A 26,455-nucleotide genomic window follows, 5' to 3' on the forward strand; every position below is an offset into this window, starting at 1 on the left:
AAAATATCCTAAAATTGGATAGGGGTGATGGTTGCACAACTCTGTGGATATAGTAAAAACCATTGGATAGTGTATTTTAAATGTTATGTTATGTGACTTGTGTCTTAATAAAACTTAAAAAAGACCCTTACCCTTGAAGATAAAAATAAAATAAACATCCAACTTGACAGATGTTTCTATTACATTTCCATACTGTGAACCAGTAGCAGCAGCAAAGAGTGAAGAGGACAAGATAAAAGGTTTAGGCTCAGAAGTCACTTTGTGCATGGTTTGTTCTTGCCAAACCTTTAAATGATAAAGTTTCTGGTGTCATCTGGATAAGGGGAATGACTCTTGTTTATTTTCTCCTATCAACCAGGAAACAAAAGAGTTAGATTTATTTGTATGCAACATTTCTCCAGTCATATCCACCTAGCAAGCCCAATGCTTCAATTCAGATACCAAACTTTCTGAAGTACAATGAAGAGGAAGAAGAATTCATATTTTGAATAGTTGGCACGACACACAGAAACCACTTGTTAGTGCCCTTAGTAAGAACCTCTCTGGTGCCTTGCACATTTGGGAACATGTCCATGTGTGTTTTCTGGTGTGACTGATTCATCAGCTATGGCAGGCTGGTTCCTGGCTGAATGAGCACATGACACCCTTTGATAGGACAGGCTCATTGATCACTGTTGCATCCCTAGTAAGAGTGTCCTTTTCCCTTGTTCCTCCTTTATGGGCAGATGGCTGTGCTGGCTTACCAAACATCCCCCATGCCACCTGGGGAAGATATGGCTACCAGAAGCCAACAGAAGAGGAAGTGTATGATATTGGGACTGAACTGAGGTACTCCTGCTTTCCTGGCTATAAACCCAAGGCAGATGGGCCCACGACTGTGACTTGTCAGAGAAATTTGGAGTGGACCCCATACATACAATGTGAGGGTGAGTTTCTTTTTTTAAAATTTTTTTGTATATTAAATATTCAGTATGTGATAGGATTTTCCATCTTAAATGAATATAATTTTTTTCCTCAAGATAAATTTAGAATTATACTAATTGAACACAATAGTGAACAATTATTGCCAGAAGGGACCATAAATGTTTTGGAGCTTGAGGAGCTGAGAAATTATAATCTTATCCTGGTTCAGAATCAAATGAGACAAAACACAGAAGTCAAATGTTATGAAGATTAAGTATGAGCTTCATTACTGGTAAAGGTACAATGGAGAATACAGCTCCACCACCGCCCAAGTCGGACCTCCATCACAGCCCTTTCCTCCCCAGTGTAGACTTTGGGGGGCTCGACAGAAGGAAAGTCTGTGAAACAGTCATGAACTCAAGCAGCTGCAAGGTGACTTGTGTCTCATGTCTCTTGAGCCATGAGACTGTGGGCTGAAAGACCTGCCTCTAGAAGACAGACTCTGACCCCTGACCCAGTGCTTTTGCCTCAGTAGGATAGAAAGGAGACTCTCTCTAGTCTCACTTGGGAGTAAGTGAGGGGCTGAAAGATATATGGATGCAATTTTATGGGCCTCAATGGAATTGACAACATGCATTCTTCTACACATCTATCAGACTCTTGCCATTTTAGAGGTAAAGACACTGAGGCCCAGAATGCAGAGAACTTTATTCTGTAGATTGGAATTTGAAAAATATGTGAAACGCACAAATAATGAAAAATGGTAACCCACTTATTGAAAGATTGGTCATTTCACATTAGGACTTAAAGTTCCATTGCAGTCGTTCAGACTCATTTTGGGGAAATAGAATGAAAGATTTTAACAATATCACTGAATTAAAATATATTTAGTAAAAGTTATTGCCACCACTTAAATAACAAAGTATTGGAAACAACTGAATTGGAAACAAATGAGTTGGAGTGCTTTAGCAAATCAGGGCCAGGGAGAGCAGACTCAAATTGCCTCTGCTTTCCCAATCTCTCTTCAGTGGTGAGATCTTCTAAAGGTAGAAATTAGACTTTTAGCCATAGGGTCCTCCTCATGGTGATTTTACTAACCATTAGCATTCTTTTATATTTTTTAGAGGTTTGTTGCCCAGTAGTAGAACTGAACAATGGCAGAATCACTCCACTGAGAAAAAGCGACATTGACAATAGCTGTACCTACTTCTATAGAGATCAGGTTTCATATACATGTCATGAGAAATATACATATCATGCTACATGCACAGCAGATGGCACATGGAGTCCCAAAACACCAGAATGTAACCCAGGTAAGAGCTTATGGAAGCATGTTATTTTAGAAGTTTTTCACATCAAAATGATGGAGATTGTTATTTTTTAATTAAAGTGTCGTTGATGTACAATATTATGTAAGTTTCAGGCATACAGCATAGTGATTCACAATGTTGGAAGGTTATGTTCCACTTATAAAAATTGGCTATATTCCCTGTGTTGTACTATATATCCTTGTAGCTTATTTATTTTATACATAGTAGTTTGTACCTTTTAATCCCCTACCCCTATCTTGCCCCTCCTAGCTTCCTTCACCCCACTAGTTTGTTCTCTATATTTGTGAATCTGTTTGTTTTGTTATATTCATTCATTTTATTTTTTAGATTCCACATATAAGTGATAACATAGAGTATTTGTCTTTCTCTGTTTGATTTATTTCACTAAGCATACTACTCTCCAGGTCCATCCAGGTTGTTGCAAATGGCAAAACCTCATTCTTTTTTATGCCTGAGTAATATTCATATATATATATATATATATATATATATATATATATAAAAAACATAGATATAGATACACATCTTTTTCCATTCATCTGTTGATTGACACTTAGGTTGCTTTCATATCTTGGCTACTGTAAATAATGCTGGTATGAACATTCAAAATGATGGAGATTATTAAGGGAAGGTTTCAAATTAGGTAAAAGAGACATGGGCTGGTTGGCCCTGAGGACACGGTAAGCCCTCACCTGGAGCCCCTGAGAAACTGGTCTCTAGGGGAATCAGCCCAGGATGCTTTTTTGAGTCAAGCATAGGGGTTCCAAGATGGTTGAGTCTGTGAGGGTCAAATACAACAGTCCCCAAGGCAAGGTCATATTCAAGTGTGGAGCAGAAAGTTTTCATTCTTTCAGTCTCTCTGTAAAATGAAAAAACCTCAGTAAATTTGCCTCTAGCCTTGGGAACAGAGTTATAGTTCAGATGTGAAACTACTGCTACAGCCCAACTTAGAGAAGACTGTTGACAAACAAGTTGGAATGGTTCCAATAGCCTACCTTGCAAAACACCTCAGATTTGCAGAATTTCCTTTGTAAAAACAAGGGAGGTGTCGGAGCTTTCCTTTTAGATCAACAGCTTCAAATTCTTAGCATGGAAAATTCAGAGAAGACAGAAGTGGTTCTCCTTGCTTGTGGTTTTTTAATCCTATAATCAACACGCACCTCGGGTTGTTTGAGCTGGCCAAGGACTGCATGAATGGAAGAGGAAAAGGCATAATTTCTCCTATTGGTGATACATGTAAGAAGAAAAGACTCGTCTCTACCCATCACTGAGTTATGCCAGAACTTGCCACTAAGAACTCAAAATGGGTGAAAGGTGATATATGGAAAAGTCTTCAGAAGTATTGGATAGACTGCTAAAGTGCTAAGACACCATCAAGAGACCCTGGCGGCTAGTAGCTGTGATCAACAGCAGGACTCACCTATGCTGGAAAGGCCTGGATGGAAGAGGAAGTGGACTGAACAAAGACAAGATTTTAGTTAAAAAAAAAAAAAAAAAAAAAATCTGCTAAGTGAATGAAAGGATAGAAAATCAGATCTTAGAGATGAATGTCATTCTTCCCATCGCTTTTTGGAGGTTAAGAGTTGGAGTAGTACTAAAGAACAATCTAGAAGCAGATGAAATTATCAAATTTAAGTTTGATTTCTTCTCTTGGAAATCTACTCTTAGTTCATCTGAAGTGTGTGTGAACTGCAGAAAGGCTCCAATGCTAGAATCTCTTATTCTGCATTTTTACCTAGAAGTTCCTATACCCTGATCAGCTGTGAGTATGTTGATCTCGGAACCCACTGGTTGAAGCATGTGGGCACCCTCCCAGGAAACCTGGTATTATTGTGCTGTTTATGGATCAACAACTTGAACATAGAACAAACTGCTTGGCTTTTGTCCCAGTGTCAAGGATGCTGCTAATACCACAGCATAATAGGGTTTTGGATATCCTTAAGGACAGACTCCCTCTTTGGATAATGGAAATTAGAACAATGAACTTCACAGGGTGATAAATATTAGTAACTGTTGTGACTTCCATTGAGAAAGAGGAAGTATGACATTGTTTATTCCCTACCATGCCTTTTTCATAATTTGCTTTTATAATGTAAATTTAGAATTTAGGAAATGTGTAAAGCTGGTGTTTTGTTTGATGCTGATGTTTTTTATGTGTGGTACTTTTTAACCCTTAACATTGTTTGTATAATTTGAATGCAACAAATGAACTTGCAGTGAAAGTCCTTTACTACAGCCTCATTCAGTTGGAAAAATGAAATCAAAACAAAGAAAAAAAACCCCCCACATTAGGTAAAAAAGTTCGTATACCCTGAATGATTTTAAGAGTGGATAAGTTTGTTAAAAAATACTGCCCCCTCAGTCCAACTTTCTCTTTTCCCCCACTGTTTTTTCCCATTCTTTTGAACTTCCTGGATTCCTTCTTTTTTCTGAATCAATGAAAAGAGCCCACATCTAAAAGATAAGCTAGACAGTTCAATTATTACCTTTTATTTCTTGGTATTTATTCTTTTTTCTTCTCTTCCTTCTAGTCCATATGGCTTCACCTACAGTATAAAACCTGCCCACATCTAGTGAACCTGCCTTTCTGAGCTTACTTCTTTTCTTCCTTCTCTATCTTCCATATTCTGGAACATCATCATGCCATCTACTTCTTGCTTATTCAGTAGAACTAACATGATGCCATTGATGTTCTGTATCAATATGATATTCTGTGGATGTCCACATGGTCATGATATCTCCAGACTCTATTATGACAGGGACTGGTGAGTTATCATAGACAAGGTCTTAAAATGCAGATATTTGATCTTGAACCTTCCATGTGTATGCAAACTGTTTGTGACCTTCTTTTCTGATAGGGATGGAAAAGAAGGCCTCTGCTGAATCAGTGGCCTCACTTACTCGAAGACATATTAATCTGCTCTAGCAAAGATACCACATCTGGTACAGTGGCTGCAATAGGGGCTAAAATGCTGTTGGGTTTTCAGTAGCCTACTGGAATTCTCCAGAATCCTAATTTTTGTAGTAGACACACTGGTGAAGTACATGGGGATATGATGACCCCTCCTGCATCTTTAGTTCTTTAAGAGTGGCACAAATTTCTCCTTCTCCCCTACCCTTCAGTACATGATATTTTAAAAAAACTTACCTTCTTTGCCTCCAGGGGGAGGGTATAGGTAGTATCAATGTCTTGTACTTGGCCTTCTTGGATAAGACAGCTCTAACCCCATAGGCCAAGGACCAATGTGGAGGTTGTACCAATGACCCATTTTGTCTATCCCGTTTATACTTTCAAAGATAATGGGGCTTCCCTGGTGGTGCAGTGGTTGAGAGTCTGCCTGCTGATGCAGGGGACACAGGTTCATGCCTCGGTCTGGGAGGATCCCACATGCCACGGAGCGGCTAGGCTCGTGAGCCATGGCTGCTGAGCCTGCACGTCCGGAGCCTGTGCTCTGCAACGGGAGAGGCCACAACAGTGAGAGGCCTGTGTACCACAAAAAAAAAAAAAAAAAAGATAATGGAAAAGGCCACCAAATGGCTTAATAGGGGGGCCATGATGGTTCCAGGTATCCATGTCAACTCAAGCTCTATGTTCAATAATCATTGGATTACTGTGCACCTCTCACCTGTGCACAGTTACCTGTGTAAATAGACATAGGTTCTCTTAGAAGACTGGGGCACTCATTACTGTGTATACTTCCCAAGGTGTTGTAGTATCTTTACTTCTGGAAACTGTCTTTTTTCTTTAGTCGATGATCTCCAGACCTGACAACTGGCACAGGTCCAGAAACTGAACAAAGGATTATAACTTTTTATTGGACCAAATGCCAACAGCCTCCTGATCATCCATCCTTAATTTCTTTCGATGGTACAAATTGAGTCTTATCTGGTTGGCTGCTCATCTATTTTCACCCTTATGAATGCCATGTTCTATTAACCGTATTCCTAACTCTCAGGCACCTCTGGTTGTCTCTCTAACTTGCCACTCATTATGATGATTACATTTACTTAGCTTCTGAAGCATATAAGCACCTCTCAGACTGCGATTGCTAAGAGTGAAATTTGTTCTTTAATGTTCTTCGCATCATCAGCTCTGGCCTTTGATATGGGTGCTCTTCTTGTTAGGATATTCCTTCTGACCTTGGTACCTGTATCCTCCAGGCTTTCCCAGGGAACATAATCATTTGGTGGGGTTTCCAGCATGTGTGTGGTACATCCACTCCAGCATGCTCTCTTCTCTGAGTCACTTAATCTCTCTTTCTACCACGTGCCATGGCAACTCCAGCATTTGAATCTCATTGTCAGCATCATGTTTTCTATGCCTCAAGGAGGCATCTGAGGATAGTACTTGTAGATACTATAGCCTGTCAGTTTAATATTGTACCTGACTTTCCTGGTGCCCTGTTCTATTTAAATTTCTCATGCACTGTTTGTGGAACCTGACAGTGTTCCCTTTCAGAGAGGTACTCAGCACCATGCCACATCTATTATTCCAACCTGCAATCCACCTTTTTTATTCTTTCTATGAGCTCTTTTCTAAAATATTTTAGAAGACAGTAAGTATATTCTTGGGGGTTGGATGGACAGGCTTGATTGGGAGCAATGAGTCAGAGATTGTGGATTTATTTCGCATCTTTACAGTCTCTCCCAGATGTACATCTCTGCATTTAGCCTGAAATCAGTGGAGTGTACCACTAGTACAATGAGACTTTGGACTGAATTCAGCCTTCATGCCAAAATGGTTCCTAAATAGTGTCAAGTTTAGTGAATTGTCAATAAAATGAAACAAATCTTAAGTGCTTGTCATTCCATCGGAGCCTTTCTAAGGTTCCCCAGCCTCACGCCTACAGAAGGGCAGCATAGGTCCTGGGTTTGGCTAAGTGAACAGATGGGCAGAGAAGATAGAAGGACAGAAGGAAGCCTCCTACAAACCACACAGATTCTGGGAAGTGTTGATATAAGCATTCAACACTCTGACTTTGATTTTTATGTCTCACTTCAAGATTGCGATTCTCCTCCTGTCATTGCCCATGGACATCATAAACCAATCAATCCATCATTTCCACTTAGAAGTGTTGAGGCTACATACAGATGTGATGAAGGGTACACCTTGGTTGGAAAGAACAAACTCTCCTGCTCTTCTTCAGGCTGGTCATCTGAAGCCCCTCAATGTAAAGGTAACTCCAGCTCTCTCTTCAGCTTTGTGTGGGGGGGAACTATCCTGAAAGGCTTGAGAGCACAGTTTCTTCTCTGCCAGAGGCAGCAAAAAAATATTTGATTTGATTTGATTTATTTAAAATACTTACTATATTCTGACAGTACCCAAAGCAAAAAGTACAGAGGGCACAACAGAAACATTAATCTCTCCTACTTCTTTCTCCCAGGTGCAAAATTCAGCCTCTGTGAGGCAGCCCCTATTCTTTGTTTCTTGTATACTTCCAGAAATATTCTACAGTTGGTACATCTTATCTGAGTGTAGTTGTGGCCCATAGCAAAATTGTCATGGAATGTTGGTCTAGCATGAATGTCGACTCCCATGGGATAATTGCAAGCGTTGTGGTGAGGTCACAGGTATTTCCATCACAGCCAGTGCAGGGCACCACCAGCCCAGGACATAGGCATGTTGTGAGTGGGGGACTCCTAGTGTGCCAGCTGTGTGGGGACAAGAGGGGACAAGATCGGGTCTGATTGTTACATGCACACAAGTTTAATATCACTTTGTCATCAACAACCGCAGGGATTATTTGCCACCATTGTTTCCATTGCACACGGGAGGATAATAGGCGAGAGGGGAAAATCTTGTATTCAGCATCTTATAGGGATCAAGATACGAGAGGTAGTTGATTTGATAGATGAGGATTTAGGGTCACATGCCCTTTTTATATTCTGTCATGCTATTTAAAATTGTTATGTCCTTGGGCAAGTTACTTAACTTTTCTGTATCTCACTTTCTCCTAGATAAAATAGTGAGACTTAAATAAGATAATCACATAAAGTACTAGCCCAAAGTCTAATACATAGCCAATGCTCAATAAATATGTTAATGAAAATTATTTTTGTTCTCAAGATGAAAGAAAAGGTAAAACAATTAGCAGCACTTCAATATAGTTCATTCGTAGTACCGTAGACTCATATCTTTTTCTTAGATCTACAGATTGCTTAAAATTATGTTCCATTTCAGCTTTGTGTCTGAAACCAGAGATAGAACATGGAAGGTTATCTGTGGATAAGGATGGATATGTTGAACCTGAAACTGTCACTGTCCAGTGTGACTCTCGTTATGGTTTGGTTGGTTCCCAAAATATCACTTGTTCAGAAAACAGAACGTGGTACCCGGAGGTGCCCAAGTGTGAGTGGGTAAGTGGCACAATTCAAGGAAGTTTACAATCTATCAAACCCTAAAATGGGTGTGTCTCACTCAAAGGACTGTCCTGCCAGTAAAGGTGACATCTGACTTGTCAAGATTCATTCATGCAAAGGAACTCTCAATTTTGCCTTGAAGCCCTCTGGTCAGAAAGGAGTGGCAAGTTTTCCTGTTCTCACTTGAGAACAGGGAAAACTGAGCCCCTTTGGAGTGGAGGTTCTCAGATACCTGGGAGTACTGACTCCTTAACTTTACTTTTCTAGGGGATATGGTATACTGTTGTCCCATTTCTGAATGGTCAGCAGAAATAGTCTCTGTTCCCACAGAGGTTTTCTGGGAGGCTGTCTCAGAGCAGAGTTATATTCCTCTGAGGAAGAAGATGGTGGGGTCCAAGGTGTTTTCTTGTTTTCCTGCTCATCCACCAGTTCTGGGTGGGTCTTGGTCCTGAATCTGTAGTCCTGCCTTTGTCAGCATGAACTATGCCCCCTAACAATTGGAAGAGAAGCCTTTTAAGCACACTCATCACATATTTCTCCTTTAGGAGTACCCTGAAGGCTGTGAGCAAGTGGTCAAAGGCAAGAAACTCATGCAGTGTCTCCCAGATCCAGAGGAGGTGAAATTGGCCCTGGAGGTGTATAAGCTGTACCTGGAGATTCAAACCCTGGAGCTTCAGAAAGATGAGGCAAAGCAAGCCACTCAGGAGGGTTCACTGTAATGTTTCTCATGAAGGGGAGGAAAATGTGCCTTGCTGCCTTAAATCCAATATGGATCACTTCAGTTAATCACCTTTACCATCTCTTTTACACCATCAATTGTGGTAATAATTATCTAGAAAGGGTAATTGGTTAATATTTAGTGCTTTGATACTGTAGAATTATTGATCATTTTCTGATTCATATTTTTGCTTTTCTGGACACAGAGTACACATTTTATCAATTAAACAATTTACATATCCAACAGTATTTTGTCTTCGTGGTCATTAGGACTCTGTGAAATGAGGTCTATGAAAAAACCCATACATAAAGTTGATATATTTATTTTACTGTAGGGACCTTGGACATATGAACATGGGTTCACACCAATACATTTCCATGGATTGCCTTTACTCCACAGTTCACATGTGCAAGTCACTCAGGTGTTCAGTATTTAGATTAAACATCAACACACCCCAAAAGCCTTGTCCGTTGTCCCCCATTTGAAGCAGTCACGCCCTTTTCTAAACCCCCATGCACTTGACCTCTGCCTCACTAATGCTCCCTTTTGGCTTTTGGCTTGTGAGAAGGACATTCATGTCGGTGTCTGATCTCCTGATTCCATCCTCAGGAACAGACTCTGAAAGCCTGATGAGTGGAAGCCCACCCAGCAGCCACCTTTGTGCTCCCAAGTCCTTGTTCTGATATGGTCCTCATTTTCCTTAATAGAAAGTAAAATGGCTCAAGCAACTACCCCCCACATGAGGAGAAACCCCATATTAATCACATTTATGTCTCGGGGTGTTTGGCGACTTCCTCCAACACTTGCATCCTCTAAAATCTCTCTCTCATTCATATCTCAGTTCCTTTGGTTGTTCTATCTCCTTTATACACAGAACTCTATGGGGGAACAGTGACCTCTTTAGTTTAATTCCCCCAAACATACTCCAATGAGACAAGGGTGTGTAGCAGGCTTTCACTAAACCTTAGGTTTGAATTGCTATAGTAACCTACTTAATATAGAAGGTATCTGTCCATGGTCTTTTTTTTTATTCACTATTTTTTAATTCCAATACTGTATTTCACTCTATGTATAATGTGCTCATTCACCTTCATATAGAAATACTGCTAAGTGAGTTACCATAACCATGGTCTTAAAAGCCATTTGTCTGGTCCTTTTACTCAGAATTTCTTTTGGTTGATGTTTATTTTGGGTTTCTCCTGAGACAAGTGGGGATCTACTTTCCTTGGGAGGTTCCCCAGAAAGCACTGTGATTGAGTGGGGTAGTAAGATGGGGGAGTGAGGACAGCCTCAAGAGGTCATTGCTGTTGCAAGCAGAAGCTCAATCATGCTGACTGCCTTCTGGGAGCATGGGGAACACAATTCCGAGTTGTCTTTCTAAGGAGGATGAGCCTGGGTATTTATTCAACAGTACCCTCCTCTCATTGGTAAAGACTTGCTCTAGCAGCACTACACCCAATCACATCTGACCCCATTGTGGGCCGGTGGGGCCAGCAATAAGACATCAAGGCCGAGACACACGGGTAGCCAATGGCTCTGTGGGGACGCTTGTGGTAATCTCCAGAGCAGGGATGTGGGGAGAACACAGATGATGTCTTCTCCGGTTGCTTTTTCTCTGTGGACATGTTGTTCCAGTCTATGCTTTTTTCCCTACTCAAATCTCTCATTTGCCTTTATTAGACTCCTGCAACAGTTGGATTTTGTAACCCTTAACACAATTCCCTTCATTTTTTCACAGTGAGCAGTTTAGTTCTTCGTCCTCCATTGGGCTCTTTTCCAATTGTGGTATTTCTTATTATATGAATTCTAACAAATCAAATATTTGCTCACACTGCCTAAAAAACAGTTAAAATTCACCAATCCCCTGTAACAAATATTATTCCTCCTTTTTTTGGTTTGGGATGTGAGGATGCAGTATGAGCCTCAGGGGTTCTTCAGACACTTTGTGAATAGGATTGCATCATCATCTGCTCTCATTGTCCAAATACCTTGTGTATTATAATTATCTTCACATTCATCATCAAAAATATGATCTAAGAAAGTGGAATATCCTGTTAGGAATGGGAGTGAGTTGAGAAGGCTTAGGAAAGCTTTATTAGAAGAATCTGCAAGAGAGAAACTTGTTCAATTTGGTGCTCATTGAGGGTTTGTGTGAGAGGAAGAAAAGGGACCTGGATATTTTATACCAAAAATGTAAAGTTTAGAACATATGGAAAAATAATTTCCATTGCCTTATGAGGAGGGTGTAGGGCAGATGTATTTATTTAAAAAAAATTTAAATTGCCAGCATAGTCTCATGTTAGCAGGAGCTGGATAATTGTAAGCAAAGGAAACCCAAAGAGATGTCCATTCTGTTTAAGTCTGTGTCTTCCTGCAATGGTTCTCTCTACTTCCAGCATCAGCAAGGACTGGAGGAGAAGACGCTGGCCAGTTCCTTGCGATTAGATGTGGATAAATATCTGGCAATTGTTTCACTCACTGGCTTTTACTACTTCTCACTCATCTTCTCCCACCAGCAGGAGTGATTATATGCTCCCATCTCCCTCCTTTGCCAACAAACCTCACTCAGAAAAGCCTTCATTCATTAAGTACTGTAATAATTTGAAAACCATGTCTTTGCTTATTTATTTTATTTTGTTATGTGCTGATTGAATTAATTTCCTATTTCATTAATATCATTTATTATTTATATCACATTATTTCATTTTTAACTATAGTATATATCTTCTCTACAATTGAATAAAAACGTAATTTCTATTTCATACTATATAGTATCACTGAACACTGCTTGCAATTATACTCACTAATGAGTTCACTGATTATTAGATAAAGATAGTTGATGTTTTTAAATGTATTATATACATAGAAATCCTTGGTAGGTTTTTGTAGCTGTGCTTAAGAATGTTTTACTGATACAGAGAAACTGGTTTGGATATTGGGATAGGTTGGGAGAGAATAATTTTTCTCATTTTCATAAATGAAATTAAGATTTCTACTATCTGATTCTTACTTCCACATCATTTTATTAGTGGATTAGAATTGAATAGCTAAGTATGCTTATGTTTGGGTATTATTTATGTGCTCAGATAAAGAATTCTACCTCAAGCTTCATTCTTTAGCTGTAAAGCAGAAATAGTTGGGGCTTTTAAATGTCAATCCTTCACGTTTCCTTCCTTGCCATTCTCTGCAAGTATAAAGGAGCAGTACAGAGACTGTAATTCACACTGATATGAATTATTTCTCCATTCTTTACTTTATTCTTTTATTTAAATGCCTCTCAAAATATCTAAAATAAATGCGTGTACACATAAACAAATATTGAAACAATAAAGGTGGGTGTAAACAGTGCAACTGCATTACATTTTTCTTTTTTCATTTTAAATTTCACACTTAAAGTTTTAATTTTTATATAAAATTATAACTTTAAATTAAAGTTATAAATTATATAAAAGTATACATTATATAAAAATTATAAATTGCAAACCACATTACAAGTGAAACTATTTCTTTTTTGGGGGGGGCCCATCTTTTTTTTTTTTTTTTTTGCGGTACGCGGGCCTCTCACTGTCGTGGCCTCTCCCGTTGCGGAGCGCAGGCTCCGGACGCGCAGGCTCAGTGGCCAGGGCTCACGGGCCCAGCCGCTCCACGACATGTGGGATCTTCTGGGACCGGGGCACAAACCCGTGTCTCCTGCATCGGCAGGAGGACTCTCAACCACTGCGCCACCAGGGAAGGTCTGACACTATTTCTTGACTTATCAATCTTATTTATCTTTAAAATTAATTTAAAACCTAAGTACATTTAACAAGTTAATGCACTAACTGGACCCACACAATCCCTTTTCCCTAGTCTCAGAGAAACACTGTCACTTCTTGTAACATTTTTTTTTCCTGGTATTTATCACCATATTTTTACCTAACTTGTTTTTTCTACTTTTTAATGAATTGTCCATTTGTCTGTTGAATACAAACAAAGATTCAATCATCTTCTAATTTAATCATCTGCATTTCTTCCTTCTTCCTGTGTAGTTATTGCACAATTTCAGTTACACGTTGTGACTGAACTAAATCAGGCAGTGTTTTGTGAGCATGTTCCTCTTTTACAACTTTCTTTTGTTCTGTCCTGTGTTGATAGTGCCCTTTTTAGTGAAGTTGTCTGCTCGCTTGCTTAGTTTTCTATATTTCTATTTCCAATTCCTCCTAAATGCTCCAAGAGATTTTTCAGTCTACCAAGATTGTTCCAATGTTCAGAGACATCAGGTGCTTATCAACTCCCTTCTAGTTCCCATAGACCCTCCTCTCAGAGCCCTCCACTCTCCCACTTGGCCTTAGTTTAGGTTCCACCAGGAGCAGACCCTGAAACAAGAATTAAAGTGTAAGTAGTTTGTTTGGAAGATGCAGGAAACACCAGGAGATGAGTAGGGCAGTGAGACAGGGAAGGAAAGACAGACAATAAAGGTATGTTATCAAGCCAGTTAAGATGACAGGAGCCTAACACCAGGGGAAACTGGTAAAGATGTTGAACTCACACCTCAGGGTAATCACCCAAAGGTGAGGGAGCTGGGGTAGTGATACTAACTTCCATCAGCTGTGAATTGAGAGCTGCTTCTGGGAGGTGTTCCTTACCACCATTTTTCCTGCTAAGCCAAAATCAGAATGGCTTTAAATAGTTCTGGAAAAGCCTAGGCAAAAGGAAGCAGAACTGGCATCTGGAAGTTATCCAGACTGTGCTGAAGTGGTAGGGCCCTAGTGACATGGACAGGACTTGATGGTCTGCTACACACTTCAGCACATGGTGGATGCTCTCACACCTGCAGACTCACTTCTGTTACTTTCTCTGGTTCTTGGATCCATGTTTTCCTCTTCCTTGAATTTTCATTTTACTAAAGCCCATCCTTTGGGAACTGCCCGAGAAATGATGCATAGGAAGTAAAAATTTGGGTCTCGGCATGTTTGAAACTGTCTTCATTTTCACACTTGATTGATAGTTTGGCTGTGTGTAGAGGGCTGGGTTAAAAATAATTTCCCCTCTCATTTTAAAGGGATTTCTCCACTGTCTTATTACTTCCAGTACAGCTATTGAGAAGTCAGAGGACATCCTGACTTCTGACCTGATTTTCTCCCCCCTACTCTGGAAGTTTTAAAGATACACTCGTCACCTGTGACATTCTAAAATATCATGTTGATGCACTTTGCTATATTTTATTTCTTCATTCACTTTGCCGGTTTTTGATGAGTGCTTTCAGACCGTAAACTCATGTTCTTCTGGTCTGAGAAATTTTCTTATGTAATTTCTTCAATAATATTTCTTCACTCTTTTCTCTTACTGAAGTCCAATTAGTCTGATATTGGATCTCCCTGTTGATTGGTTGATTGTCTACTTTTGCTATGTTTTCTGTCTTCATTCTTACCCCAGCCCTTCACACACTTCCTGGGAGATTCCTTTGGCTTTATATTCCAACACTTTTGTTGAATTTTTCAATTTCTTTTAAGAATATTTAATGTTTTCCAAATGATTTCTATTCTTTTCTTTTTCTTAAAAAAAATAATATCCTGTTCTCTCTACCTAGATTCATTCTGGACTCCATGGAGCTATTTGTAATAGCTAGTGTTATTTTGCTCCCTGCAAACCTTTATTAATGATCACTGGTCAGTTCTTTTTGAAGAGTGAGGCCTGAATAATCTCATTTAAAATTCCGTGTATATGAACAAATTTTGCTGACTGTAGGCTTACTTGCAGTCTGATGGGACAGGTGAGGCATTTTTAATTAAATTGTCATAACAGAGACTGCTAATTGTTTTTCTATATTAACCCCCTTTTGATTTTAAGAAGCAGAACCCCTTCCACCATTTAAAATATCAGCAGGACACATTGCCTCTCTTCACTAGAGCCTACCTTGGAGCAACTTTCCAATGGGTGTGACTTCCTGGTCACTTACTTAAAAAAGAAGCTGCTTGACAGAGTTATAGATATAGAAAACAAATAGGTGGTTACTAGAGGGGAGAGGGTGGGGGAAGGAAATAAATAGGTGAGGGAGATTAAGAGGTACAAACTTCCAGTTGCAGAATAAATGAGCCACCTGTACGAAACGTACAGTGTGAGGAATATAGTCAGTAACTATGTAGTGTTTTTGTATAATGACATATTGTACCTATATTTATCATGGTGATCATTTTGAAATGTATAAAAATATTGAATCACTATGTTGTGCAACAGGAAATACCGTAGTGCTGTAGGTCAATTATACTTCAAAAACAAACAAACTGATAGAAAAAGAGATCAGATTGAGGTGGAAGGGGGAATTGGATGAAGGCAGTCAAGAGGTACACACTTCCAGTAATAAGATAAATAAGTGCTAAGGATGTAATGTACCACACGATAAATATAATTAACACTGCTGTATGTTACATATGAAAGTTGTTAAGAAAGTAAATCTTAAGGGTTTTTATCACAAGAAAAAATTTTCTATTTGTTTAATTTTGAATCTATATGAGATGATGGATGTTCACTAAACTTATTGTGATAATCATTTCATGATACATGTAAATCAAATCATTATGCTGTACACCTTAAACTCTCATAGTGCTGTATGTCAATTATACCTCAATAAAACTGGGAAGGGGGTGGGGGTAAGAAGCTGCTTGCTCTCTGATTCCTTTTTCCCCATGGTGAAGGCTGAGATGCTGACAGAGTGCTGGTGAACCAACTTCCGCCATGCCGAGGAGGGTAGCATCCCGTGGGATGCTGAAGCAGCAAGGAGGAAGGGACCTGGTCCTTGGTTAATCATGTGGGCAGAACTGCTGACCATCCTAAATGCCCTAATGCCTCCTGTTTCATGAAAGACAAATACATTTCTGTCTGATTTGAGCCACTGAGCTTTTGGATGTCCTGTTTCCTGACAAATACAGAGTGGGGAAGCCCCCAATATTATTGTTTATTAGTGTCTTCTCTGCTGCTGTCTAGTTTCTCCAGAGAAAGAGCTTCTGGTCTTCTGCTTGCTTATTTACAACTTGAACTTCTACCATGCAAGACGAGAAGATTATTGCTTCTATATTCTCTTTGGATTCTGTTTTCTCCCTCTACCACTCAGCCTGTTTCCATCACATTACTTTTGCACTATCAACATTGAGAGAACTTTCATTTTTCCTGAAATAGTTGCTCCCTTTCCTAAAATGCAGAGGATTTACATTTGTCTCTTTGTTTTAATGAAATGTTTTCCCTTCCACTATGATTAGTTCATCTTTGCATTTCCCTCAGAGGTTTGCTCACAGTGATGCTGAATAATTATGTTGTGAGTAAAAAGTGTATACAGTTGTATGAAATGTTAATTTGGTGCTAAAGTTTAGTTCAGTCTAAGAAAGTCAGCTACAAAGCCTCAGCTGCCAAATATTCTCTGACCACAGGAAAATGAATTACACATAAGCGGATTATTTCTATTCTAGGTTTAATAACCTTGGGGAGAAGGAAATTGGTAAACCAGAGGCTCTGCCATGAAAAATTTTAACTAAGGGGAGACTCTATTGATTGTACTGACATTTTGTATTTATGGGAGCCCAAAAAAGGGGCATGTTATTTTCTAAAACTCCTCTGAATCCAGGACTTATTCTTCTTAGTCCTTTTGTCACCAATTTCAGGCAAATAACCGATTTTCTGATACCAATAATGAGCCTATTTGCAGATTTAAAGATATGATGAGTTCTCTTATATTCAAAATATATTTAAATACTCTACATGAATTTATGTAATTAAAAAAATTTATTTCCAAAAACTATTTTTTCTTAGAACCTTTAGATGTCATCTAGCTCAATACCTGATGGAAGCTTGAGTACTGCAAGTTTTAAATTATATCCATTTTTAAGGTATACCAGAATGTACATGTTATCAATCTGGGTCTAATCAGGAGAGAGAAACCACACAATGATTTAAACAGGGGAAGTTAAATATAAAGAATTATTAAATTGTGATAAAATAGAAGCTATAGGCTCTAAGAAAACTCTATATGTTTCCCTAGGGCTGTGGGAAAGTACTCAAGAAAGGACAAACTTCAAAGGAGGGCCTTTTCCAATGCTTGGGTTTAGATCTCATTGGAAAAGGTATAATTGCAACCTACTAGATGCTGGGGAAGTTCAATAAGTTGCCTGGACCAGAGATGGTGTACAGAAACCACGCTTGGGAATGCAGGCAGGGCATAAATGAGCTACAGCTGATGAGTATGCACGTGGGCCTGAAGCTGGCCAGGGGCACTAGAGCATTCTGTGTTAGTGAAGTGACTGCCGATGGTAGCCAGGAGCATAGGTGTGCAGAGTGATAGGGAATCCAGTGACAAGCCTACAAGACAGAGATGGGGTGCAGGCACATGGCAGCTGGTGGCCAGGTGTGCAGGCATGCAGACAGAGTGCCAGTGTGGCGAGAGGCCTGGAATAGCACCGCTGTCAGGAGAACCACAGGAAGGTGGTGGCCAGACCAGTTCAGGGCTGCAAAATTACCATGGGATTCTGCATTCTGGGCACAGGGCTGGGGCAGAGTGCTAGTAGGTATCCTTACACTCACAATGCTAACCCACTGTGAAGCAGCAGGAAACAGCAGGAGCATATCTTCTTCCCACAATGTTCCTCTGGCACCCTCTACTGAGAAAGTTTAGCATCATGCTCACTGCAAAGCGGAAATGTTTAAAGGAATTCTGTTCATGATCACAGTTGTGTGTAATAAATGGTGAATTTGGAGCTAAAGGCAATACATTGATAAATAGCAGAGCATGAATAACTTAAAGTTGCTAAAATAAAAAGGTGAAGTCAAAATCACTCAACGATTGCTTAGAGTTAAATCTATAAAGAAGGAAATGCTGGAAGAGTAGCAGCAAATTTATTAAAATCTAGGTTTATAATCTAAATTTTGTTTATTTTCCACCAAGGAAAAAATGGGAAATACAATGGTTATGTATTTCCTATTGGTTGATAAAACTAAAAATATTTCTGACAGACGACCTTATTTGCTCTTACTAAAATAGGTGATATTAAAATAGAAAATTAAAATTTATCTCATGGGTTATTTTATAAGAAACTGTGAATAACGTCATGGACAGCACCATCACCAATTTCAAAGCTATTCTTCTAATAGCCAAATATATAGCCTTTTATAAGAACTGAGTTGATCTATTAAAACATAAGTTGAGATTGATGTTTTTGCAAGGAGTTAAGCTACTGTGAGTCTATCCAGACACATAGCTACTAAAGCTCTATTTTGAAGCAAAGATGGACCATGGAATATATAGAGAAATGAATAAATAAGCATCTCTGTTAGACTAGTGATTCTCCAATTTGTTGCATATGAGAATCACTGGGGGCATTTCAGTAATAATTCAGATACTTGAAGACTTACCAGATGTATTTGTAGGGGGTGGGGCCTGAGAGTCTGGATTTTTAACCACCACAGGGCATTTTTGGGAAACTGCCTGAACCAAATATGCAATCTCTCCTTGAGGGCAGCCCATAATCACTCACAGGTTGATAAAGTGGTTCAAAGGCCCACTTCCCTTGACCCAATCTTGGACATCTTCAAAGGGCCATCCAGATTTCCAGTGCCCTGGAGATCTGCTGAAACTGTTTTTTTTACATCTTTATTGGAGTATAATTGCTTTACAATGGTGTGTTAGTTTCTACTTTATAACAAAGTGAATCAGTTATACATATACATATGTTCCCATATCTCTTCCTTCTTGCGTCTCCCTCTCTCCTACCCTCCCTATCCCACCCCTCCAGGGGATCACAAAGCACTGAGCTGATCTCCCTGTGCTATGCGGCTGCTTCCCACTAGCTATCTACCTTACGTTTGGTAGTGTATATATGTCCATGCCTCTCTCTCGCTTTGTCCAGCTTACCCTTCCCCCTCCCTGGGTCCTCAAGTCCATTCTCTAGTAGGTCTCTGTCTTTATTCCTGTCTTACCCCTAGGTTCTTCATGACATTTCTTTTTTCTTAAATTCCATATATACGTGTTAGCATACGGTATTTGTCTTTCTCTTTCTGACTTACTTCACTCTGTATGACAGACTCTAGGTCTATCCACCTCATTACAAATAGCTCAGTTTCATCTCTTTTTATGGCTGAGTAATATTCCGTTGCATATATGTGTCACATCTTCTTCATCCATTCATCCGATGATGGACACTTAGGTTGTTTCCATCTCCGGGCTATTGTAAATAGAGCTGCAATGAACATTTTGGTACATGACTCTTATTGAATTATGGTTTTCTCAGGGTATATGCCCAGTAGTGGGATTGCTGGGTCATATGGTAGCTCTGTTTGTAGTTTTTTAAGGAACCTCCATACTTTCCTCCATAGTGGCTGTACCAATTCACATGCCCACCAGTAGTGCAAGAGTGTTCCCTTTTCTCCACACCCTCTCCAGCATTTATTGTTTGTAGATTTTTTGATGATGGCCATTCTGACTGGTGTGAGATGATATCTCATTGTAGTTTTGATTTGCATTTCTCTAATGATTAAGGATGTTGAGTATTCTTTCATGTGTTTGTTGGCAGTCTGTATAGTTTCTTTGGAGAAATGTCTATTTAGGTCTTCTGCCCATTTTTGGATTGGGTTGTTTGTTTTTTTGTTATTGAGCTGCATGAGCTGCTTATAAATTTTGGAGATTAATCCTTTGTCAGTTGCTTCATTTGCAAATATTTTCTCCCATTCTTAGGGTTGTCTTTTGGTCTTGTTCATGGTTTCCTTTGCTGTGCAAAAGCTTTGAAGTTTCATTAGGTCCCATTTGTTTATTTTCGTTTTTATTTCCATTTCTCTAGGAGGTGGGTCAAAAAGGATCTTGCTGTGATTTATGTCAGAGAGTGTTCTGTCTATGTTTTCCTCTAAGAGTTTTATAGTGTGTGGCCTTACATTTAAGTTTAATCCATTTTGAGTTTATTTTCGTGTATGATGTTAGGGAGTGTTCTAATTTCATTCTTTTACATGTAGCTGTCCAGTTTTCCCAGCACCACTTATTGAAGTGGCTGTCTTTTCTCCATTGTATATTCTTGCCTCCTTTATCAAAGATAAGGTGACCGTATGTGCGTGGGTTTATCTCTGGGCTTTCTATCCTTTTCCATTGATCTATATTTCTGTTTTTGTACCAGTACCATACTGTCTTGATTACTGTAGCTTTGTAGTTTAGTCTGAAGTCCGGGAACCTGATTACTCCAGCTCCGTTTTTCATTCTCAAGATTGCTTTGGCTATTCAGGGTCTTTTGTGTTTCCATACAAATTGTGAAATATTTTTTTCTAGTTCTGTGAAAAATGCCATTGGTAGTTTGATAGGGATTGCATTGAACCTGTAGATTGCTTTGGGTAGTATAGTCATTTTCACAAAGTTGATTCTTCCAATCCAAGAACATGATATATCTCTCCATCTGTTTGTATCATCTTTAATTCCTTTCATCAGTGTCTTATAGTTTTCTGCATATAAGTCTTTTGTCTCCTTAGGTAGGTTTATTCCTAGGTATTTTATTCTTTTTGTTGCAATGGTAAATAGGAGTGTTTCCTTAATTTCTCTTTCAGATTTTTCATCATTAGTGTATAGGAATGCCAGAGATTTCTGTGCATTAATTTTGTATCCTGCTATGTTACCAAATTCATTGATTAGCTCCAGCAGTTTTCTGGTAGTATCTTTTGGAATCTCTATGTATAGTGTCATTTCATCTGCAAACAGTAACTGTTTTACTTCTTTTCTGATTTGGATTCCTTTTATTTCTTTTTCATCTCTGATTGCTGTGGCTAAAACTTCCAAAATTATGTTGACTAATGGTGGTGAGAGTGGGCTACCTTGTCTTGTTCCTGATCTTAGTGGAAATGGTTTCAGTTTTTCACTATTGAGAACGATGTTGGCTGTGGGTTTGTCATATATGGCCTTTATTATGTTGACATAACTTCCGTCTATGCCTACTTTCTGGAGAGTTTTTATCATAAATCGGTGTTGAAATTTGTTGAAAGCTTTTTCTGCATCTACTGAGATGATCAAATGGTTTTTCTTCTTCAGTTTGTTAATATGGTGTATCACATTGATTGATTTGTGTATATTGACGAATCCTTGCATTCCTGGGATAAACTCCACTTGATCATGGTGTATGATCCTTTTAATGTGCTGTTGGATTCTCTTTGCTAGTATTTGGTTGAGGATTTTTGCATCTACGTTCATTAGTGATATTGGCCTGTAGTTTTTTCTTGTGACATCTTTGTCTGTTTTTTTTATCAGGGTGATGGTGGCCTCATAGAATGAGTTTGGGAGTGTTCCTCCCTCTGCTATATTATGGAAGAATTTGAGAAGGATAGACGTTAGCTCTTCTCTAAATATTTGATAGAATTTGCCTGTGAAGACATCTGGTCCTGGGCTTTTGTTTGTTGGAAGATTTTAAATCACAGTTTCAATTTCAGTGCTTGTGATTGTCTGTTTATATTTTCTCTTTCTTCCTCATTCAGTCTCAGAAGGTTGTACTTTTCTAAGAATTTGTCCATTTCCTCCAGGTTGTCCATTTTATTGCCATATAGTTACTTGTAGTAATCTCTCATGATACTTTGTATTTCTGTGGTGCCAGTTACTTCTCCTTTTTCATTTCTAATTCTGTTGCTTTGAATCTTCTCTCTTTTTTTTTCTTGATGAGTCTGGTAATGGTTTATCAATTTTATTTATCTTCTCAAAGAAGCAGCTTTTAGTTTTATTTATCTTTGCTATCATTTCCTTCATTTCTTTTTCATTTATTTCTGATCTGATGTTTATGATTTCTTTTTTGTGGTACGCGGGCCTCTCACTGTTGTGGCCTCTCCCATTGCGGAGCACAGGCTCCGGATGCACAGACTCAGCGGCCATGGCTCACGGGTCCAGCTGCTCCGTGGCATGTGGAATCTTCCCAGACCAGGGCACGAACCCGTGTCCCCTGCATCGGCAGGCGGACTCTCAACCACTGCGCCACCAGGGAAGCTCCAAACTGTATGTTTTTATTCTTTTTTCTTTCCTTATTGCACTAGCTAGGTCCTCCAATATTTTGCTGAATAGGACTGATGAGAGTCAATATCCTTGCCTCCACTTCTAATCTTAAGGGAAAAGCATTCAGTGTTTTAGCAGTAAATGATAATATTTATAGTTTTTTTTTAAAACATAGGTTTCCTTACCTTGATAGCTTTCATTCCAAAGATCAGAGTACTAATGTGAGGGTCCTATGAACTGCTATACACTTGAGGACCACAGAAATGACCACCAGGTGGGTCCAAAAACTCAATAGATCACTGTGAGATTGACATGAACTAGGAATCCTTTATTGCCTGGCCCCTGTAGCATCTATTTTAATGGGGTCATGGTGACACTTTATGTTCCCAGGTACCAGAGATAGTTCAGATACAACAAGTCTCTAAAGATTCTAGTGCACAATGACTTAAGTAAATTATTGAAGATTCCTTTGGGGTAAGGACTGGAGAAGTATACAATATATATACTTGTCATGGTGTTGCACAGTCCTTCCTCATAGGAATCTGTCCTCACTTTCAGTCTGAGAACTGGTGAGAAAATTACCAAGCGGGGAGAGTGGAAAGTAACTGAGTAAAAGATCATGACATTCAATGGAAGTAGCTGACCTTGGTCTTTGTATCATTCATTTTTGACCTCTTTTAATTATATTTCAAGAAATTCCCATGTTGGCTGATCCTTACCCTAAGGAACATCATATCTATTAACCCTCTTCACAGATTCTACAGGTCAGGATATCCTCTTCCCTTGGCTGCATTCCAACCTTACTGCCCTACATGCCTCACTCTTAAGGAGACTCTCATTTTCAGGGTCAGCGTTTCCACAACCTGAGAATAAGTTCTTATTTAATTTTGCATCCTAGGCACATCTCTTGCATCTCCCTGGTTCTAGCCCTCCAGTATTTTTCACCTAACCTGCTTTTGAAGGTTAAGTTCTTCCACTTAGCCCTGCTATCCTGGGATTCTATATTCCCCAGTGCTGCTAAACAACCACAGCATCTCCTACCATAAGATACAGCCTTCAGAGAGCCAGCCACAACTAAGTTACTGTATAATTTTGGTCCTTGTCACTAGTACATTGCTTATTGTCCTCAGGGCTCCCATGAAGAAGATAGCAGGTTGGTCTTCTGGTTTTATAAATTAGATCATTCTAACACGTCTACTTCTCTGAGCCTTTGATCACTTCCTACTTAGCCTGCCATGGCTGTTCTGACATCTCTACACATTTAATATTGACTATCACTTTTACTAACCTTCCCAAATCATCCAGAAACATGTAAGAACTGACACTCAGGGCACTTGCCAGGGTGTTAAATCTTGTGTTAAGGGAGAATATCCCCTATCCTGACAAACTTTCCCTTATCCTGCTTTGGGATCCCCTCCTAGACATGCTCTCCTATCTCCAAACTCATGCTAACTAGGTCCCATAGATCCTGCATATGATTTCTCTCTTCCCTCAGCAGGCATGGCATGCCTTTAGTCAGTTCATGCTGAGATTTGATTCCAGCTATTGGTCTGATGCCTGGAGGGGAGGTGGGGGGTAAATCTTGAGAAAGGCAATTATGGCCTTATAAGATATCTGTCACATTTGATTACTCTGCATAGTCTTCAAGCAACAGGGGCACTATCTTATAACAAGGGATACTGGACCAATTATATAGGCTTTTTGGGTTTAGGGGAATCTGGCGTTCATGGTTCTGTAGTGCAACTACCCAGATATCCTCATTGAAAATCTAAAGGCACCATTCCTTCCAAAAGGGCCCTGAGTCTGAGTAGGAGGCTTGCCAGGGCTAAGAATTCACCTTTTATTGAAGTTCTAGTATTCCTTTATGATTATACCCTGAACCTGGTCCTTAGCATGATTAGCCTCCCAGCTACCTGAGATAACGGTTTCTTTAAATAGTAACTAGTAGCTTTCACACTTGGATTTGAATTGTGATTGATTGTGTTGAGCTCTCACTTTCAGGCCTGTATCAATGGTACTCAACTGTCCCTTGCAAAATCCTAATAATTGCTATTTTTATTACACTTCTCAAATGTCAGAGATATTGCACAGCCAATGCATCTCCTTCCATCTACATGCCATGAGAGTTTACCAGGTAAAAATGTTTTTTGTTGCAAGGATACAGCAAGCCAGGACTATCAATATTTCATGAATCACCAGAGATGGAGTCTTGATGGTCAGTTGGCTGAAGAATGATCCAATTCTAGAATCCCATTCTTAGAGTTTGCTTCCTAGATGCATTAGTGGTACAAACTGTCTTCAGTCAGCTTCCTCAGAAGGCATTCAGATGCATGTGAATTTTTGATGCTGTGATCTTCGGCAAAAACAAAAAGAAAAAACAACTCTAGGGGAATAAAGCAGCAGGATACGGAGAGAAAGGAGCTGATCAAGGACTGTTCTCAGGTTAAGTGGAGAATCACCTGATCCATGGTGGCTCTAGAGAGTAGATCACCACAGCTTTGTCCAGCCTTGAGGCAAGGAGTCATAGCTTTTGTATTCCAATATCAGTTGGCATTCGTTGCTCCTGGGGGACAGGGTATAACGTCCTAGATACATCAGGATGGGGTGTTTCTTGCCATCCCAGCACATTCTCTGGAGGAGGTCACAGGTCCAAGCCATTAACTGCAACACCAGCAGCAACTGGAGGGTAAGACTACTATTGAGTAAAGGCCAACAATGCTGATTTACTCCCAAATGGTTGGTTCAGTGTTCTGAAGGAAAACCATTATTGGCCAGTAAGTGGAAATTATTTTGGTATAAAGAAAAAATCTTGAATTTATAAGCAGTCTTGGGTTCAGAATTTGGCTTAGCTGCTCATTATCTGAAATGTTTGGGGGCAGTTTACTTAATCTATTTGAACCTGTTTCCTCATCTATGCAAAGAGGAAGGTAAGAACCAGGTCACAGGTTTTTCTGAGGATCAGTTATGATAACTTAGGTAAAGTTCTGGTACATGACGTGCTTAAAGATTAAAAGCAGCTCAGCAAAACTTTCTGGTTAATCATTAAATTGCTTTATTGTGGCTCCTCTTTCTAAAGGCAGCAGCCATTTAGTAGGTTTCCTATTTTTTTCTTTCTATCTAGGAAGTTGAAATTTAATTTTGTTTTCTTTAGTATGCCAAAGGTGTTCACTCAGCTATATTTGGTAATGCTTCTCATTTATTTTTGAGAAGTAGGCATTTTGGCTATTATTGATATGTAGAGTCACTCCAGGTCAGCTGAGTAGTGAAGCTCATTAGGACAGTTCCCAGAACTTAGTCTTCTCTTTTGTTTAGCCAACTATCTTCATCTCCTCTAGGAACAGTAATCCACAGTTGGTGGGCAAAGTATAGAATCCACGTTAGTAGTTTCTTCTGGCCCACTAAAGGAGACAAAATTTAGGAAATGATCTGGATGAATAGACAGGCAGTCCCAGATGGTTAGGAGAAATCTTAGTCTTGGGGGTTAATAATCCATGAAAAATAACACATGTGCCTTCCATCCACTTGTCTTTTTGTGCTTAGAGACAAAATTTGGGGCTTCACTCAGATCCAGCATCATTCAGATATTCTGAGAGTCATAATAAATCTTCCTTTCTTCTTAACTCATCATCCTCAACAATTTAACTTTCTGTGCATGCTTTTTCTGTGCTACAAACACAGGCTAAAATAGTTTCTACACTAGAATATCTTCCTAGAGTGAATTATTTGCTTTTTTATGTGCATTAGAAGACCCAGGAAATAGGGAAAAGAAGTTCCTACTGAAGTATTGTGAGAATAATTATTGTCTGGGCAAGATCTTTAGTATTTTCACACTGAGAGACATTTTACTCTGTTCTGGCTAGACTGTGGGCTATCTAGGGAGAAACACAATTTTCTAGACTTTTAAAAAACCTATTTATCTGTGAGCAATTCATACCCCTGATTAACGAAACCACTCCCTGGACAGGGACTGCTTCTCAGACGTCTTATCTTCCCTCATGCTATGGCTTCTACCTCCTGAGGAGACAACTGTGCATCAGACACTGTGCATCATGAGCTGAAGTCCTTGCACCATGTGTTCTTGTTTACTCAGAGAACATCATGTATATAAATCCAGAAAGGATTCATCATGTTCTGTATCTGAACTGCAAGAAAGTCTTGGGGTTACAATAGTAA

General features: G+C 39.3%; 1 protein-coding gene across 1 annotated transcript in view; it reads left to right on the forward strand.

Moving 5' to 3' along the window:
- The window catches only part of C4BPA (complement component 4 binding protein alpha), a 33,959-nt gene extending 24,404 nt beyond the window's left edge, over positions 1 to 9,555 (forward strand). Inside the window, exons 7-11 of the mRNA XM_027082862.1 lie at positions 726 to 926; positions 2,028 to 2,216; positions 7,238 to 7,411; positions 8,416 to 8,591; positions 9,140 to 9,555. Of these exons, the coding sequence (XP_026938663.1) occupies positions 726 to 926; positions 2,028 to 2,216; positions 7,238 to 7,411; positions 8,416 to 8,591; positions 9,140 to 9,313 (914 nt within the window). The 3' untranslated portion in view covers positions 9,314 to 9,555. The remainder of the gene's footprint in view (positions 1 to 725; positions 927 to 2,027; positions 2,217 to 7,237; positions 7,412 to 8,415; positions 8,592 to 9,139) is intronic.
- The last annotated feature ends 16,900 nt before the right edge of the window (positions 9,556 to 26,455 follow it).

The sequence above is a fragment of the Aethalodelphis obliquidens genome, unplaced genomic scaffold (genome assembly GCF_003676395.1).
Source record: "Aethalodelphis obliquidens isolate GAN/ISIS:26980383/991018 unplaced genomic scaffold, ASM367639v1 scaffold48, whole genome shotgun sequence".
Taxonomy (NCBI): domain Eukaryota; kingdom Metazoa; phylum Chordata; class Mammalia; order Artiodactyla; family Delphinidae; genus Aethalodelphis; species Aethalodelphis obliquidens.